The 19,364-nt window shown below is 42.1% G+C and overlaps 1 protein-coding gene across 1 annotated transcript; it reads left to right on the top strand.

The window, feature by feature from the left end:
• The first annotated feature begins 218 nt into the window (after positions 1-218).
• Positions 219-17,849, top strand: LOC308690380 (uncharacterized protein). Its single transcript, XM_081364781.1, has 4 exons — positions 219-317; positions 1,405-1,721; positions 14,668-15,559; positions 17,036-17,849. Exons 2-4 carry the CDS (start codon positions 1,664-1,666, stop codon positions 17,064-17,066), a joined length of 981 nt encoding a protein of 326 aa, XP_081220907.1. The 5' UTR covers positions 219-317; positions 1,405-1,663; the 3' UTR covers positions 17,067-17,849.
• Positions 17,850-19,364: the final 1,515 nt, after the last annotated feature.

The following is a 19,364-nucleotide window of genomic DNA, read 5'->3' as shown; positions in this document are numbered from 1 at the left end:
AAAACGATTCATTATTTATAAAATATATACGAGTAGTTTAAGCTTAACTTCGTTCAACTTTATTACCTGTTTGAAATAAATAATCCATAAAACAAAACGCGTTCTGACTGAGGCTCTCACGATAATAATTTCTGTTCCACACGCTTGTATTTGTCGCCCCGCCCACGCTATGGTCTCGTGAAAATTCATGATAGCTCCACCCATTGGAACCAAATATTTCAGGAACCGAATATATTGTAACACCGTCTCTTCCCTTCCCCCCCCCCTCATTGAGAGTTTCAGTGTCGAGTCTTCTGAGGAGAGGAGAGCAGTTCACGGTATTTCTCATATTTACACAACCATCACACACACTTTATACAGTTTGATTAAGCGACAGGCTCATTTCTGTGTTGTTTTCATCGATCGCAGCGATACTTGTGCGTCTTTTCTGGCGTCTTCCTTCTGAAATAAACATTTAGTGCAGCAGCAGCGAGCATGAGGAGAATATGTTGAGTTCATTCAGACCTGAGCGATGTTGTGTTCGTTTGTGTGATTGTCAAGTCAAAAGTCAAAGTTTAAGATCTGTGAAGGGAATTAATGTGAATCGATCTCAAGTGTCATACTGGAACAGAGACTGCTAAATGCTTTACATTGAGCCTAAGATGAGCCACGTGAGACATTAAAGCAATACTAATATATGAATAGCGTTTTACTTTAGGAACAATAGTGCTTTTTACTCGACCGTGGCGCCTAGAGGGTTAATGTGGACATATTATGCTTCTGTAATTATTTCTCTGTAGTGGTTGATGAAGATGAATGTCATTAGTGATTGTTTTTGTGTTATTGATGTTTTATCCATGTCATATTGTGAGAAATTACTATACTTTCTTTCAGTAGAGTAGTTTTACAGGCTTTTATCATGTATCCTGACTCAAATAATGTGTTTCTAACAGCAAACACTCAGAATAAAGTGAGATGATCTGCTGATGATCCTGAATGGCTTGTTGAATGAGTGTTGATAGTCTGAGGCTCATCAATATTAACAGATCTGCTGAAAACACTCTTTATTTCATGACAATAGTTCCTGTTTTCACCTCATTTATTATGCTGATGTCTTCAGATCTCCTGTAAATTGACACTTAAAACTCATTTCATTGGTGTCAGCAGACTGAGGGGATTTGTTGGCTACTATATGTACGTTTATTTCTGTTTTTATGGTTTTAACTGTTTTTTTTTTTTACCATTATTTATATTTTAAAATAATTAAAATTATTTATATTATTTTCTATATTTCTAGATACCTGTATTTTAATGAAGAAGCAGAATAATGTTAAGATTAGCAATAAAAATAATTAAAAATAATTAATTAATTGCAATGAAAGCAATGAAAGAAAACTCAGTGATTTATATTTTTGATTTTGGCAGATCAGCTCCTCCCACTGTAATTCATCATCAGAGAAGCTCCTCCTACTGCAGTCACATCATCATTGAAGCTCCTCCCACTGTGATTAATCACCATTGAAGCTCCTCCCACTAAATTTACATCATCAGTGAAGCTCCTCCCACTGTAATTCCCCTATAAATACTGTAAATTCCCATCAGCTACAAGTGAAGACGAGCATCAGATCATCAGGAAGAGCTGAAATCTGCAAAGACTGAGTTTATTAAAGAGGACAGAGAGAACATGAGTGATCCAGAACCCTGCAGAATGAAACACACTGAAGATCCTGAAGAACAAAGAGGTTGGTGTTTATTCTTCATTCATTCATGATGCTGAAGAACATTCATGTTAGAAACATTCAAGCACTTCATCGTTATGTTATTGTTGCATAAATTTCACATTGCAGTTGAACTGTTGCTAGATATATGGTGAATATTATAATATTTAGACCCGTGTTTACTGTTACTGTGTTTGTGGATATCTGCTCAAACGTAGATGTATAATATAATATGAATGTATCGCGATCGCGTTTGAAAAGCAAAACGCACCAAACATTAGGCTTCATGTTTTTACTATTATCTCATTTCATATCATAATAACGAATGGAAACATTTGAAGTATCACATGATAATCAATATATTTTTATCAGTATTCAGGTCAGATGTCACTTTGAAAAGACGCGCTGGCTAAGAGGAGTTTCGTCAAAGCTGACTAAAAGTGATCGAGGATGGATAATTTCAATGAACTCATGATATCTTCTTCAGGGCGTAAAAGGAAAATAAAACCTGAAACATTTTCACGGACCTTACTAAAGCAGCTCGTTTAGTGGTGAGGGAAAAGCTCTCTGTGCTGCGTGTACGTTATCACAACAACAAAGTTTGTTAGGCGTCTATGTCAGCTGAGGAGATTATTATCACAACATTATGAAGATTAACCGAGTGTTGTATTATTTATCAGAGCAATTACTTGATTTTGTTTGACTCAGAAAGATGAAATGTGAATGTATCTGCTAAATTTTTTTTTTATCATATTAAAGCATATTTTCAATTAACTTGAATTTTGTAATTTACCTGTATTTTTTAATTTATTATTATTATTATTATTAATCAAAACAACCCTGCTGCAGTTTGATTAATATTACTTGGATGCACAATAATAATAAAAAACATGATTTATGAAAATGAACAATAACGGAGTACTTGCAAATGACCACTTCTGTTATAAATGTCCCAATTGGGAGAGAGTGTGCAATTTTCAAAGAGTTTAATTAAACGTTCATGTTATATATTTTGATTGCATTTGTGAGTTAATAAAAACGTAACTGGTTGTGTGAACAAAATATCTAAATATCGATTAATCGATCGATATAGCCCTGAATCGAATCGAATCGTATCGTGGAATTTTTTGAAGTATCGGAAAATATCGTATCGCTGACTGAGAGAATCGATATCGTATCGTATCGTGATGAACTGTCCGATTTACACCCCTAGTGTTCATTATATTATATATTGTTGGAAACATTTGCGTATGTGTGTGTGTGTGTGTATTCTGTGAATTTTAAAAAGCAATTTTAACCAGAAAAATTATATATTCCCAAAATCGTGCAGGCCTATATTTTCTTTTGAAGGACATATAATCATTTTGTAAAAAGACATCAAATTATCATAATATAATCATGTCGGCGCTTATAAAGAGTAAATTATTGTTAATTGTTTGGGGGTGGAATTGCATCTGTGATTGTTGTGAAGAATTTTCCGGTTGCTCTTCTCGTCGACGATTGATGGCTGGGAATCTCTAGACACCTCACGTTTCGATTCGATTATGATTCAGAGGGTAACGATTATCGATTATTAACGATTTTTTTTATTTTTTTTTATTACTTGGTACTTTTAAAGCAAAGTATTTATGATGACCCATAATGAACTTACTTCCAATACTTCCTATATTAATTTTATTAATAAAACAAATGGAAGTGATTTGGCAAGTCAACTGTAAGGTTACATTTGCCAGCATTTGTCCCAACATTGCAAAGAGCCAACAGGAAAATAAATGTGTGCCTGTACTAGCAGCAAACTTGCAGTAAATTAATACAAACTTCAGCATATTCTGAATCTCTAGCATTTAATAATAGATTTCTAACCAACATCCTCTTGTTATTTCCAATGAGCAATATAATCCTTCAGACAAAAAAACATTTTGCTGTAGCAAATTCACAAACAGTTTTCATTAAAAAATATAGAACGATGTGCCAGCAGCTCTCATACAAACATAATGCTTGTGGACTTAAGGCCATTGCACACTGAGTCCGAAATTCGCATCCGAAATTTTCGCACGTTAAAAAAAAAATCGACCTCACGTTATGTCAATCACGCTCGCACACTGTCTACGAAACTTTCATCCGTAATAAAAAAAATCGGATCGGGTTCGATTTTCTGCGTTTTTCGCATCCACAGCCAGTATTTTGAGAGGTTTAGACAATTCAGAGCCACCTTCCCTTTCAATCAGATCGAAATTTACCATGGACTGTAAAAAGGGTCCATACCTAGACATACTGCCAGTCTCTGTTCAGGATCGATTGGTTCACGCAAATTGGTGGTCGTCTTTATAATATGTGGCTCCAGTATCGCTAGCAAAGCATCAAACTGTTCCACTGACATTCTGAGGTAAATTTTGAATCGCTCGGGATAATTTCGCAACTCCTTGATAAGGAGGAAACTCTCCTTCCTCTCGGCGCAATCTCAAGATTGGATGGACCCAATATTTCCTCTTTTTATTTTTCTCTTTTTAAGAAGAAAGAGGGCAACAAAATTAGTGGTCGACCGATATATCGCCGAGGCCGATATATCGGCCGATATTTGAATTTTTTTAGATATCGGCATCGGCCGATAAATATTTCCGTTTGGCCGATATATTTCAAAACAGTTTGTGACTGTGCATTAGCGCTTTTTTCCACTGACGCGAACAGAGCGAGCGTGAATGAACTGAATACACTCGCTCTGCTCCACCCAGCACCGTAAGACAAGCCACTCAGAAGTGAAGCAGACATCTGACAGACACAGTAAATGACCATTCGCATTCGCTTTCTAACCTGACGCTACATTGTGTTACACACAAAAACACTCCGGCATGCAGCAGAGTCTATTCAAACAGTACCGTGATATGTCAGATCCGCAGCCCAGCGGTTGCTCCAGTGGGGTCACAGATGTGATATAAACGAATTCAAACAAAACTGAAAACATTTTACCTCACAAACAATCAAAAATCCTGTGACTGGCTGTTCCTCAGATACGCGCGTTGTTCTCGGGTTACATTTAAACTAGACGCTGTTTTCCAACGGACTCGCGTGCACGGAAAAGCTGGGTCGCGTCACTCGCGTGCAGTTGGTCGCGTGAGGTGGATGAGAGGAGAACACTATGTAATAATATTACGTTTGAAAAATCCTTGAAAATGTTATTCACTATCTACTGTATTTATTTATCCATGATTGGCGTAATATCGTGTGTAGTATACATTTTCATATGTTCATGTATGTCATGCAAATACATGTGACGGCTTGCAACTTTTTAAAGAAACACACAAGCAAAACGTCTCAGGTTACGACTGTAACTTATGTTCCCTGAGAACAGGGAACGAGACACTACGTCAGAATGACGCTATGGGGAACGCCTCAGGCGTGACAGGCAGGGACGGACTGGGGCTAAAAAACAGCCCTGGACTTTCTCCCAAATAGGCCCATCATCCGGCCATTCGCCTCTAGCCGTGTGCGACAGACACTAGCCAGGATGTCCTGATACTATGCCACAATACTGTAGCCTATCAGACAAGGTATTCACAGCAAGTAACATCTCAAAACCAATGATGATAATTGGGGTTGTGTTTATTAATGAAGCCTCAGCCTTCAAATAAAAACAAAAAAATGTAGCCTACAATGCCATAAAATACAAATAATGAAATGTCACTGGCTGTAACCCCAAATTACACAAACTTGTAATTATAAAACATATAGTTACTATATACCAGGGGTCTCTAACCCTTTTTGTGTGCGAGGGCTATACCTCAAGGGATAAAATAATCTAGAAGGAATTTTTATTTGTCATACTCCAATATTTATTATACATAACATGGTGAAGCGTTTTTACTTTTCACCATCATATGGGAAATAATAAAATATCTTGATATTCTAGTTCAGACTTAAAAGCGTTAAAAAAAAAATCCTGAAAAATTATGAAAATATAATTGATTTTTTTGTTGATTTTCTATAAACCTATTGTATGTGTTATCAAAAACAGTAGACCAAACATTTATAAATATAAATGAAAAAACAAAATAAATAAATAAACTGCCATAACTTCTAAACAAAAACATTACTGCATTACATTTAATACATTTATACATGACTATATTAATATAACAGCATTTTTAATATGAATACAGGCACATTTCTGCCAAAAAAGTTTGTTTTACTAAAGTTAATTCAGTTGTGGTGTGAATGTCTTCTAACTGGTTTGTTCTCCTCGGAACAATGTTTCGCCAGTTTTTTTTTTTTTTTTTTTTTTTTTTTTTTGCGTCAATATGTTGAGAATATCAGCGCTGTTTCATCTGGCTTTTTACAAGCTTAAATCACATAGTCATCTGAGGGTTTATAATAGAGATAGAGAATTCTGCGCTGAATTTAAATGCTTCTCAGTGGATCGCGCATCACTGTGTATGTTCGCGTGATCGAGATCAGCCCGCACAGCTGCTTTGTCCGCGATCGCTGTTGTTTGGGCCGAGCTACTAATGCGCTGCTCTGATCAAACAAGTTTTGTTCCGCTTTTTAAGCGTTTGCCATTATTCACATTCATGTGATTTAAGCGATCATCATACGCAACGCAAATGACAGCGTACAATCAAAGAGAGTTGGGTAATTTTGTAGAGGCAAAAGTTCAAATTGAAACGTTTAGTTGAAAAGGTCGCAAAATTATACCATTTATTCGAAGTCTGGAACCCCGACGGCAAGTTGGGGCTATTTATAGAATGTGTTTAGCGGGCAACTCACAGGCACCACGTTGGAGACCACTGCTATTCAAATATAATGTAAGCAAATTTAAAAGTGCAGCCTTATAAAACTAACTTTCTGTCAGTGGCTATAGCCCAAAGACCAGGGTTCACCAATCTCGGTCCTGGAGGGCCGCTGTCCTGCAGAGTTTAGCTCCAACCCCAATTAAACACACCTGAACCAGCTAATCAAGGTCTCACTAGGAAACTTTCAAACAGGTGTGTTGGAGCTGGTTGGAGCTAAACTCTGCAGGACAGCGGCCCTCCAGGACCGAGATTGGTGAACCCTGCCATAGACAGTAAGCTATAGCCTAGGCCGACTCTTCTTCCTCAGTTGTTGTTTTTTACACGTAGTATAAGTGATCGTATTAGTGCCCCTGCTGTTGGCTGTTCATATTGCTTTATTAGACTTTTTTTTTTTTTTTTTTTTTTTTTTTTGTGCCGACGGCCCTCGGTTGGACGGCCGTTCTGGACTTTTCCAGAACGCACAGATTGTCAATCCGTCCCTGGTGACAGGTGTCTGAAATCAATATCAAATCACGGCAATCACATTGACCGGCGACAGCCCGTGAATCATTAACGTGAATGATTAACATGCGACCTGCAAGTATAAAAGGGCGCCTTGCAAACATGACAAACATCCTATCGTCTGAAGGGACTGTTGCAGGCAGGCCCCGAGGCATGGAAGACGTAGTGTCTCGTTCCCTGTTCTCAGGGAACATAGGTTACAGTCGTAACCTGAGACGTTCCCTTTCGAAAGGGAACTCTACACTACGTCAGAATGACGCTATGGGGAACGATATACCAACGCCACCATGCTAAGGGGAGTGCATGCCAAAAGGCAGTGAAAACTGTCAGAACTGGCAATTCAAATGAACGCTAGTACCACTCACCCCCAGGTCACACTGAGCTGTCAGTGACAGCACTCCCTACGGTCATAGCCCAAGCTAAATGACACCACAGAAAACCTCCTTAAACATAGTTTAGTGAAAGGTCTACCTGGGCCTGCTCAAGGGCCTAGGACCACAACTTCAACTTCTTAGAAGGGGTCCCTTCTAGGGAATGTGGCTAGGGAACCTGAGGGAACCCCAGCCAGTCACTATTCAGGGGAACGTGCCACCTGAAATGCCACCAGGCAGGCCTGACCTGGTGTCACCATATAAGACACTACAGTCTGGCCACTTCCTGTCTGTCCGAAGACAGAGCCTCTGGACACTTGCCTTTAGGAAGGCATCCAACCCGAGGGACTGCGAAGCAGGCAGTAAACCACTCGGACCGGATCTCAGAGACGGGATATCCTGGAGAGTATGACTCAGCATAGTGCTTTACAACCCTTGCCAGCGAGGGGAGTTTCTCTACTCGATCCACGGATCAACCCAGTGTTTGTGTTTCAAAACACTAAGGAGGCCTGTGAGGGCCTAAGGACTGATCTAACTGGGAGGCCTCATGAGAGGCCTACGACCGACTGACTAGACTCAGGAGACCACATACTCATACTGACCCTCAGTGAGGGGAGCATAGATCTACCTGGTAGGCAACCAGGCTGTAGCAGGATAAAGTTCCAGAAGGGAACCCGTAGCAGAGGATAAAAACTTGAGTCGAGCCAGGGCGCAAGCTCACCTTCGCTAGCTGCCTGATAAGGTCGGCTAAACTGAAAGTAAGCGGCCACTAGCTTACAAAAACCCAGCACCACTGTGAAACTACTCTCAGGGAGACCTGGAGAGGCCTTACTACCTGACAACCACAGTATGTGGGAGCTCACTTTCAGAGAGGCCTGGTGAAGCCTACTATCTGATAACCATAAAACGTGAGAGCTCACTTTCAGGGAGGCCTGAAGAGGCCTACTACCTTAAAGACCATGCTAAGTGGAAACGCACAGTAAGTGGGAGCTAACCCTCCAGGGAGGCCTGGTAAGGCCTACTACATGACAACCACAGTATGTGGGAGGTCGACTTCAGGGAGGCCTAGTGAGGCCTACTACCTGATAACCACAGTGCATGGGAGTTCACTTACAAAGAGGCCTAGAGAGGCCTGCTACATGACAACCACAAAACGTGGGAGCTCAATTTAAGGGAGGCCTAGTGAGGCCTACTACCTGATAACCACAGTGCATGGGAGTTCACTTACAGAGAGGCCTGGAGAGGCCTACTACCTGACAACCACAGTATGTGGGAGCTCTACTTCAGAGAGGCCTGGTGAAGCCTGCTATCTGATAACCACAGAACGTGGAAGCTCACTTTCAGAGAGGCCTGGAGAGGCCTACTACCTGACAACCACAGTATGTGGGAGCTCTACTTCAGAGAGGCCTGGTGAAGCCTACTATCTGATAACCACAGAACGTGGAAGCTCACTTTCAGAGAGGCCTGGAGAGGCCTACTACCTGACAACCACAGTATGTGGGAGCTCACCTTCAGAGAGGCCTGATGGAGCCTACTATCTGATAACCACAGAACGTGGAAGCTCACTTTCAGAGAGGCCTGGAGAGGCCTACTACCTGACAACCACAGTATGTGGGAGCTCACCTTCAGAGAGGCCTGATGGAGCCTACTATCTGATAACCACAGAACGTGGAAGCTCACTTTCAGAGAGGCCTGGAGAGGCCTACTACCTGACAACAACAGTATGTGGGAGCTCTCCTTCAGAGAGGCCTGGTGAAGCCTACTATCTGATAACAACAGAACGTGGGAGCTCAAGAAAAACCACATTAAGTGGAAACTCAAAGTATGATGGAACTCAACTCCAGGGAAGCCTGGTGAGGCCTACTACCAGAGAACCATGACATGAATGAGCTTACTTTCAGGGAGGCCTGGAGAGGCCTACTACCTGAAAACCACAGCTGACAGTGGGCCAGACTGGCAGTCCAGTTGACTGTCTATGGGGCTTTGCCTTCAGGGAGGCCTTATGAGGCCTACTACCTGATAGTTCAACCTCAGGGCCACTTAGTACCACAGTATGAGGGATTCAGCCCTCAGGGAGGCCTAGTAAAGCCTACTACCTGATCCCCACAAAAAATGTGGGAGCCCATCTTCAGGGAGGCCTGAAGAGGCCTACTTCCTGAAACGGTCTAATCAGCTGGATGTGTACTGCTGCTGGGGACTCGCCTAACAGGGAGGCCCGGTCGAGCCTACTAGCTGATAGCGAGTCTTTCTGCTACTTTAATGAACACTGCTGGAACCATACTAATAAAAAACTTTCCTAAAGTTTTGACCTAGTGTATGCTCCACAATGTTATGACCCACCTCCGAGGAGGCCTGTTAAGACCTACTACTCGGTAGTGAGTCTTCTGCCCGAACTACCAGGGCCAACCAACGAAGGTGAGCTGGCCTAGGAGCCCTATCTTAGGGGCTACCCGGTCAAGGAGGCCTGCTGGGGCCTACTACCTAACTGTGCAGCCTTCAAGGCAGAAAAACTGTTACTACAGCGCTTACAGCATCCTGGTACCTAATCACATTGCCAAAGGCAGTGTACTCAGCAAAAAGCAATACCCTCATATCAGGGGAGTACAACATACGCCACTCTGCCTAGTGGAGGCCCCATTTCAAGGGCCTACCTACTAAATGCATGGGCGTCAGCTCATGGCAATGCCCTGGCTTCAAGGGAGCGGAGTTCAAATACCGGAATGAAATGTAGTTAGAACTCCCTGCTCAACCGGAGCCATCGTGGTGTGAGGTAGATAATACAGAGCTGAGAATGGATTACTCAAAACTAACCCGCGTTTAATGGGGGAGTAACACCATATGCCCCTGAAATGTTAGACAGGGAGTGGGCCTGCAAGTGGCTCCAAAGGGTAACAGGGATTTGTCCTGTGCCCAGCCTGGGGAAGCGGGGCTTGCTTGTAAGCCAACCAACCTTCACCCCTCGTTCGAGTGGTTCAGCTCAACGGGCTGAGTGGAGCCAGCTCTAGAGGCCTAATCCAAGTAGCTCTGTTCGGCAGGGTCTGGCAAACTATCACATCGCAGAGCGAAAGACAGCCTAACCCTGCCTGAAGGATCATACCTCAACTACCACCCTGCATTACTCTATCACCCCTGAATGCAGTGAAAGGGGCGGGCCTTGGCCAACAACTCCCATTTAAGGGAGGAGGCTGAAATCTAGGGGAGGAAGCCTAACACATAATGAATGCGCCAGCTATACTTAGCAGAACGCCTCCAACATCCCAAACATAGCCTAGGCCAGCTACAGAGGCGCCCGGGTTAGGGCCGACCCATAAGCATAGATCTACCTGAGGGCTCAGAGGAGCCAAAGCCAACTTGATTGAGAGGCTGTGAAACACTCAACCTACTGACACCTTACAGAGCTCAGGGGAGCGAAGTACTCAGGATATCAATGTCACAAACCGATAGGTAAGACATGAGATCTATCTGAAGCGCCAGCGTCAGTCTAAACCTAAACAAAAAAACTTTTTTTTTTTTTTTTAGGAAGACCAACTACTCTACCCCTGGGTGGCTAATAGCCCTGAGGCTAAACAGAAATGAGCGGCGGCCCACCACGCATAAAAAATGTTATGACCGGAAGGCCATCACACACTCAGCACGGAAGCCAAATCTTCTTTGAGCTTCTCCCTAATTCGTTCCAGCCACCAACTGAGGGGAGGCTTCAGGGCCCTGAAGTCCAAAACTTACTTTACCTTATTCCTCCTTGCCAGTACGACTCCCTAGGTCTATACAGGGAACGAGGTCTGTAGAGAAATAAATGTCAGTGTTATTTGTACACACAGATATTCTTAAAAGACCAATCAGCTCACCTGCGGCATGCGGAGTGAAGACTCCACCAGAGATTCACAAAAACCTGGGGTCCACCACTTTTACATGCCTAAAAGAGGCGCTCACACTAATCAAGCCAAGGCGGGCCAACAGAACATAGTTCTATCATGGGCCCAGCCCCAGGCCTGATGTAGCAAGAACGCCTGGGGAGTCAGGAAGAGAGAGAGGGCTGGTAGAAAATGGCCCTCCAGGGAGATCAACCCTTACTCACGCTGTGTGCGCTTGCGCTGGATGACCTCCCTTAGATCCCTCTTCTTGCGGGAGGCTCGCCTTCTCTGTGTCCTACTCCTCCATTGAGGGGGCGCACGAGAGGCGACACTGGACCTCTGGTCCTGTCTACGGTCCTCGGACCGAGAGGGACCAGGGCCTCCCGTCTGCCTGGGCTTGGACCCGGATCTCAGCGGTATACATGTCAAAAGCAGCTGAGCGTGCCTTCGCCTCTCTAAACTTCCCAACCACCGCATCCACGGAGGTGCCAAAAAGTTTAGAAGGTGAAACTGGTGAATTGAGGAGAAAAGGATTTCTCTTTCTCCCCGATATCAGCCATGTTAAGTCACAGATTCCTCTCCGTGGCCACCATCGCTGCCATCGATCAGCCGATCGCGGCAGCAGGCCCGGAGAGACAAAATTGTGGTTCGATGCAGCTCAGCAACCGCCTCAGGGGACAGCCCCGCCCCCTGGTCGAGATCCCACAGCAGGTCAGCCTGGTAAGGTTGCAGCACCGCCATGGTATGGGGAGCAGCGCCGGCCTGACCTGCTGCCGTGTATGCTCTGCCATTCAAACGAGCTGATACTTTAAGCGGTTTGGATGGCAGGGTTGGAGCTTTAAGTGTCGACACCCGCCCAGACACGATATATTTTGTGAACGTCTCGTCAATCGGCGGTATCGACACATACCCATGCTTCCTGATCCACTCAACATCAACGAAATCACCCCGCTGATGTCAGTGAATACGAGCAGAGTATGGGTTCTTCCAAGCCCTCTCGATCTCAGTATGGAGATCAGGAAGGAAAGGAAGGCTCACCTGAGCTGGTGCCATATGTTCAGGGAGAAATCGATCGTCAAGCCTGCCGCGAGCGATCTCTCCCTGAGCGCGCCGCCATGGCAACTGAAGTTTGTCGGCGGCACGCCCCATATCAACCACCAGCTCAGCATACACGGGGCAGGATGGCTGACGAGGCTCTGGATCTAATTCATCCTCATCAGCCATTTCTTGCCCGTCCTGAAGAGCACTCGCTGCAGTACCAGTAGGAGAAACGTCTCCGTCATCCACCTGCAACACGCTCTCGTCAGTCGATGACGCATCTGAGAGGGATTTTTTTTATTTATTTATTTTTTTTATTATTTGCACAGGACGCTCCCTCGAGAGCGTCCCGTGCGTGCTCTTCACTCAGACAGAAAATGCACATTTCATGTGTGTCACCCGGCAACAAAAACCTTGGGCACGGGTCAACACATATAATGAAATTCTTTACCTTAGGACTTGCCTTAAGTGTGCGCTTCATTTTCTAATTGCCGTTAATGCTTGACATTAAGACCAGACAAAACAGTCCCTGAAGACGAAAAGATGTTTGTCATGTTTGCAAGGCGCCCTTTTATACTTGCAGGTCGCATGTTAATCATTCACGTTAATGATTCACGGGCTGTCGCCGGTCAATGTGATTGCCGTGATTTGATATTGATTTCAGACACCTGTCACGCCTGAGGCGTTCCCCATAGCGTCATTCTGACGTAGTGTAGAGTTCCCTTTCGAAAGGGAACTAAACACATAAATCATTATTATTTAAATATACTTGAAGTAAAACAACCTGTTTAAAGTAAAGTGTAAATAAACTATGTGAGATTTATATTTAACTATGTATTGTACATAAAATGTATGTAATTTCACATACTATTTTGTCATTAATTTATGAATATTGTTTCGATTGGTTCATTAATGATAAATGTTATTTGTAACCTGCAGTAAGCAGCACGATAATAATTATAATTATTTGACTGAAAAAATTACTAAATATTAAAGCAGACAAGAAGCTGCACTAAAACTTTATTTATTGAAGTGTTACCTTACCTTTTTGTTTACATTTTAACTTCTTAGTAAATATTATTTATTGCAAAAAGAATTTTGCATAAATAGTATGTACAATAAATGTTCATTTAGTTTCACCAATATTCTTTATGTCTCTCATTTACTGTATTCACATGTATTGTATCGGCCTCATATCGGCCAATCGGCCAGATTGCTTTCTCAATATCGGCATCGGCCATTAAAAATCCCATATCGGTCGACCACTAAACAAAATCATCCTCACTGCTTGACGAATCCATTTTGTATTTTTTGCGTTTTTTTCCGCAAAGGTTTAATAAATACGCATCGGACTCGGTGTGCAAGGTTTCTGTGCGTGACAAATTTCAAGGCTGACGAACACGAAAAAACGCATACGAAAATTTCGGACTCAGTGTGCAATGGCCTTTACGCATATTCTGAATAATTAGTAACATACAAAGCCGCTCTTATTCACAACTAAATAATAAAGAGTTATGACTTGAAATGTTTGCTGTATACCACAATCAAAAACAGCTTATACAGAAAGAGTGAATGAACATCTGCAGAGAGCACAGTCAAAATGTAACTTTTTGTGACTGGCATTGCACATATTGCAGGGCAGTATAACGTACGTATAACAGATCGGTTTACAGCATATTGATGTGAAAACTAAACGATACAGAAAGCAGCTTTCATACAAAAAATACTAAATAGATAACAATGAAATTGCCAATTTTCCATACGTTAGCTTTTAACCGAGAGGGTGCCGTTCGAATTTGGCGCTCAGCCATCATGTGTCTCTGTTGTGCACGCCACAGACTGTCCGCGCGCTGCACAACTGCCTTTTGCGTTCCGTCAATATTGCGTTATTAGGAAAAATATATATATATATTTTTTAGAAAATCTATTTTTGACATTTGTGAATCGATTCAGAATCGTCCACGTCCGCATCGCGATGCATCTAAGAATCGATTTTTTCCCCCACCCCTAACGGGGGCCAATCAGGGGCCAATCAGATTTCTGTGGCCCCGCCTCTAGAACTGCCCCTGCTCAACGTTGGTGTCAAAATATGGCAGTATTGTATATTTTAATGTTAATATCATGTTAGATAATTGTGTCATTGATCAAATATATTCAATAGTTCTTGCTAAAGAAACATGAGATTCGTGCCTATAATGTTTTAAAAATAATAATTGGAAGATACATTTTCCTCATTCATGGAAAGTTTCAAGGACATATAATCAATTTATAAAAAGGCATCAAATTATCATATTTTATAACAGTTGTCTACTTTCTACTATTACATCAGGGCTCACTTTCGTGTCCTTTCACTTTATATTTCTCTCTTTGAGTTATTTTGATGTACTGAAAATTAAATGTAGTAATTTTTCTTTCCTGTCAGACCTGATGGAAGTGAAGGAGGAGAGTGAAGAACTGAGTGAAGTGAAGGAGGAGAGTGAAGAACTGAGTGAAGTGAAGGAGGAGAGTGAAGAACTGAGTGAAGTGAAGGAGGAACATCATGTCCAACCTGGAGAAAAACCTTTGAGTCGCTCAAAGACTAAAAATACATTTTTAAAGAAAAGAAGAGCCAAGAAATCTTTCACCTGCACTCAGTGTGGAAAGAGTCTCACAACCAAACAAAGTCTTGAGATTCACATGAGGATCCACACTGGAGAGAAGCCGTTCTCATGTGATCAATGTGGAAAGAGTTTTACACACATAACACATCGTAATCAACACATGAGAATCCACACCGGAGAAAAGCCGTTCACATGTGATAAATGTGGAAAGAGTTTCAGTCATTTATCATCCCTTAATGTTCACATGATGATCCACACCGGAGAGAAGCCGTTCTCATGTGATCAATGTGGCAAAACATTTCTTAGTGCATCAAACCTGAAGAAACACCTGACGGTTCATACGAAGGAGAAGCCGCATTCATGTTCTGTGTGTGGAAAGAGTTTTTCACGGCTGCAATATTTACATGGACATGAGAAAACTCACACTGGTGTAAGAGAGTACATGTGCTTTGAGTGTGAGAAGACTTTCACTAAAGCGTACGGTTTAAAACAGCACCAGAGGATCCACACTGGAGAGAAACCTTACAAGTGTTCACACTGTGACAAGAGATTCAGTCACTCAACAAATCTGAGATTACATGAGAGGATCCACAGCAGAGAGAAGCCGCACACATGTGATCAGTGCGGGACGAGTTTCTCTTTTAAAACTCACCTGAATCTACACATGAAGATCCATGCAGTGGAGAAACCACTTAAGCACAGTCTGAGATCACGGTAAGCAGTTTATTTTCATGTGCTGAGAAACAAAGTCTCTTCTGTGTAAGTCATACAAAACCTTTCTTTTTAGCAAACTTTGTGCACACAAACAATGTTGTCAATGCTCGAGTTCATGTGTAGAGCCCCTGGTGATACTTCAAGCACAGTTTCATGTTGTTTCGAGCCTCCTTAGTGTTTGATTTTGGCGAGAGTCGCTGTCCGTTTGTCAAGTGTGGAAATGTCACCTTGCAGAATGGCTGGTAATTGGAGCACATGCTTGTATTATGAAATGTTTAGCCTCATTGTTTTCATCTGATGTGCATTTTTTACGAGGCCAATAATCTATAAAAGCACAAACCTACAGCAAAATGGCTGAACCAAAAAAAAAAAAACAAAGAAACAAAATTTGTCAAAAAGAGGAGATTAATCTCATTTTAGAGGAGGTGGAGCTATAGAAACATATATTTTTTAACATTTTTAAGGGCAGTCATACAAATATACTAAAACAAAAAATCTGGGAGGATATTGCTACAAAACTGATTCAACTAGGGGCATTGAAGGACAAGGGAAGGAGGTCAGGAAGAAGTGGCAGGACTTGCTAAAAGGAAAATAGCACTGCAGAGGACAGCATTTAATAAAACAGGTACTGGGCCCAATGAGTCCCCCCTTCTCACAGCAGAGGAAGAATAGGCCAGTACTTAGCACAAGGGCTTCAGGTGGCATTTGTGGTGGTATATGCATCCATGGAGGAGTAGGGGTAACTCAACCTGAGCCTGAGTCAGGTCCTTCATTCATATTTAGAGGATCAGTTTCATCTGCCATCTCCTAGTCCTCCAAACAACCCTCCCAGGCCTCAGCCTCCATCTTCTGTTGTCCAGACTGCAGCCACAACACCTCAGCAGTTTGAGGATGTGTGTAGCTGTAGTCAGGACATATGAGAGTACAGGGAGGAAGATGAAGAGGTGGTGGAGGAGGAGGATGAAGATGGCATGATGGGACCACATGATGGCTAACCAAGAAATGCCCAATACATGGCTGGTTTTCGTGCATGTCAGCATGTTTTTAGTTCATCCCTTCTCTGAATATTTCTCTTCAGCTCACAGTCTGTAAATTCTACCTTATTATATGTTGTTTGTTTGAATCCCTCTTTGTTTGTATCTTTAACCTAACGTTGACCTCTGTATTACTTTCTGCAGTCACTCCTTTTTCAGTAAGGGACAATATTTGCCCCCTTAAATCGATATAGTTCCAGTGCATTTTTTACCTTTACAAATATCTTTATAAAATAAATAATGCTAAATAAATAAATAACGCTCTAGCGCCCTCTATTGGCCAGCCGCCCCTGCTGAGCTGATGAATATATAATGTACTGATGATATTCAGTGGCATTTGAGTTCATTTCTGCTGTCGTTTTTCTCTTAACCCGGAGAATACAATACAGTCAAGTCTGCCTTATTTTACATATTCATACTCCGTATTTTCTGTCTTTTTCAGAGATGTCTGTGATCGGCTCCAGTCCAGATGATCTGGGTTCTTCTGATGGGCAGAACCGGCTCTGGGAAAAGCTCATCTGATAACACTATACTGGGAGAAAAGAGGCTTGAAGTTGAGAAGAAACAAGAAGCTGAAGTAGATTTTCCAGATCTACTGGATCCATATCTGAATCTGGAGATGGAGATGATGATGAGAGAACAGCTTGTCTCTCGACACACCTGTACTATGCGATAATGAACTCAGTAAAGTGGAGATTGTAGCTGAAATGGTAAAGTTTATTATATTCTTGTCTCCTGGACTACACACTTAAAGGAGAACTCCGGTCAATTTTAACATTGAGCTCATTTTTTTGTACATTTGGAGTGCTGTCAATACAGAGAACCACGACAAAAATCGGTGTTGCCTACACCGAGTTATTCTATTTTTAAAATTTGCACCAATGTTGACTTCAATGGGGCAAGTTTTAAACCTGCTTTTAGCCTCTTGACATCCTTGATGTGTCATTACAAGTGCACAGGTCATGTGAGTGATTCCTTCAGAGTGAACACGAGTGAATCTGACTGCAGTAGATGTGAAAGATATGTATAAAAATGATGTTATTTAAGCCAGCGCAAATACCTGTTTACATCCTGTTTTCCGGTTGAAGTCCAAAGTAGTCGATTGCCGAGTTCACGCGCATAGGTTTAGTTACCTATGATCACGCGCGTGAACTCGGTCCGATTTTTGTCGTTGTTCTCTGTGTTGACAGCACTCCAAATGTACAAAAAAATGAGCTCAATGTTAAAATTGACCGGAGTTCTCCTTTAAAGTGGATAAAAAAAAAAAAAAAACCTATGGACTAAACACGTGATGTGTATGTGCACACCGTCTGCGTTTTCGCGAGTTTGTGTTTTTGAGGTTTGTGCAGATAACTTTTTTCAGCATTTTTCAGGGCTTGCAGCTTGATCCTATTTCAGGGTTTGCGTTCTCGAGCCTAGAGACACGCATCCAAACTTTAATCGAGGTTAATTGTAAGAGTGCGAGGGCTTTAGATATTAATTTGGATGTGACTAGCTTAGTGAACTCTGTACATTGTTTGGTTCCGGCTACAGAGCCCGTGCAGCAGGGCAACTGGGTGATGGTGAGACGCTGTAGTCGTGGGACAAAACACCGCTCTTCCGTTCCGATTACAACATCAAACAGATTCTCCCCTCTCAGTGAAACACTCACTAAGAATCCTGTTGATTGTGCCCTGATAATTGGTGATTCGATCACACGGAACATGAAAATAGAGACACCAGCCACCACAGCCACATGTTTACCGGGAGCCAGAGCGCCTGACATCAAAGCAAATTGAAAAGTGCTGGCTAATGCTAATCGTAAATTCTCTAAGATTAGTATTCACGTCGGCACTAATGATGTTAGACTCCGCCAGTCGGAGATCACAAAAATTAACATTAAAGAGGTGTGTGAACTTGCAAGTACGATATCAGGCACTGTAATTTATTTCGCGCTTTCCTGTAGCTCAGTGGTAAGAGCATTGCGTTAACAACGCAAGGTTGTGGGTTCGATCCCAGGGGATTGCACATACCTATGTATAAATGTATAGGATAATGCAATGTAAGTCGCTTTGGATAAAAGCGTCTGCCAAATGCATAAATGTAAATGTAATTTGCTCTGGACCCCTTCCTGTTCGCCGGAGTGATGAGATAGTAGATTTTCCTCACTCAATGGCTGGCTGTCGCGGTGTTGTCCGCAAAATAATATAGATTTCATAGACAATTGGAAATGTTTTTGGGGCAGACCTGACCTGTTGAAAAGAGATGGTATTCATTCCTCCTGGGATGGTGCTGCTCTTCTCTCTAGTAATATGGCACATAGTTTTAGAGCTCAAACATGACAATCTGGGGCTCAGGTCAGGAAGCAGACAGACCGTCTGCTAGCGGCCTCGCGTCACCAAGGTCAGATAAATCCCATCACATAGAGCCTCTTTTACCTAGTTAACAGTGGCTAAACTAACGAAAAATAAATCTTTAACCCCAGATGTTTCCAAGCAGCACAGCAGTAATGACTTTATGAACTTCTTTACTAACAAGATTGATAATATCAGGGAGAAAATTATAACTATGCAACCGCCAATCTACTTATGAAAACAATAGTCATTTAAATAAAAAAAAATCTAAATAATATTATTTTATATATATGACGACTTCAGATGCAAAAGCCTATAAGTACCATCTGAAATTTTCTTCTAAAAGAGCATTTTTATCAAGCTTGTATGTTTATGTTCAGTTATTTCACTTAAAGTACTTGAAAAGTACCTATTAATTGTCATTAAAGTGAAATTACT

Source organism: Scardinius erythrophthalmus, assembly GCF_964197995.2.
Source record: "Scardinius erythrophthalmus genome assembly, chromosome: 1".
NCBI lineage: Eukaryota > Metazoa > Chordata > Actinopteri > Cypriniformes > Leuciscidae > Scardinius > Scardinius erythrophthalmus.
This window is presented reverse-complemented; position numbering and strand designations above follow the sequence as displayed.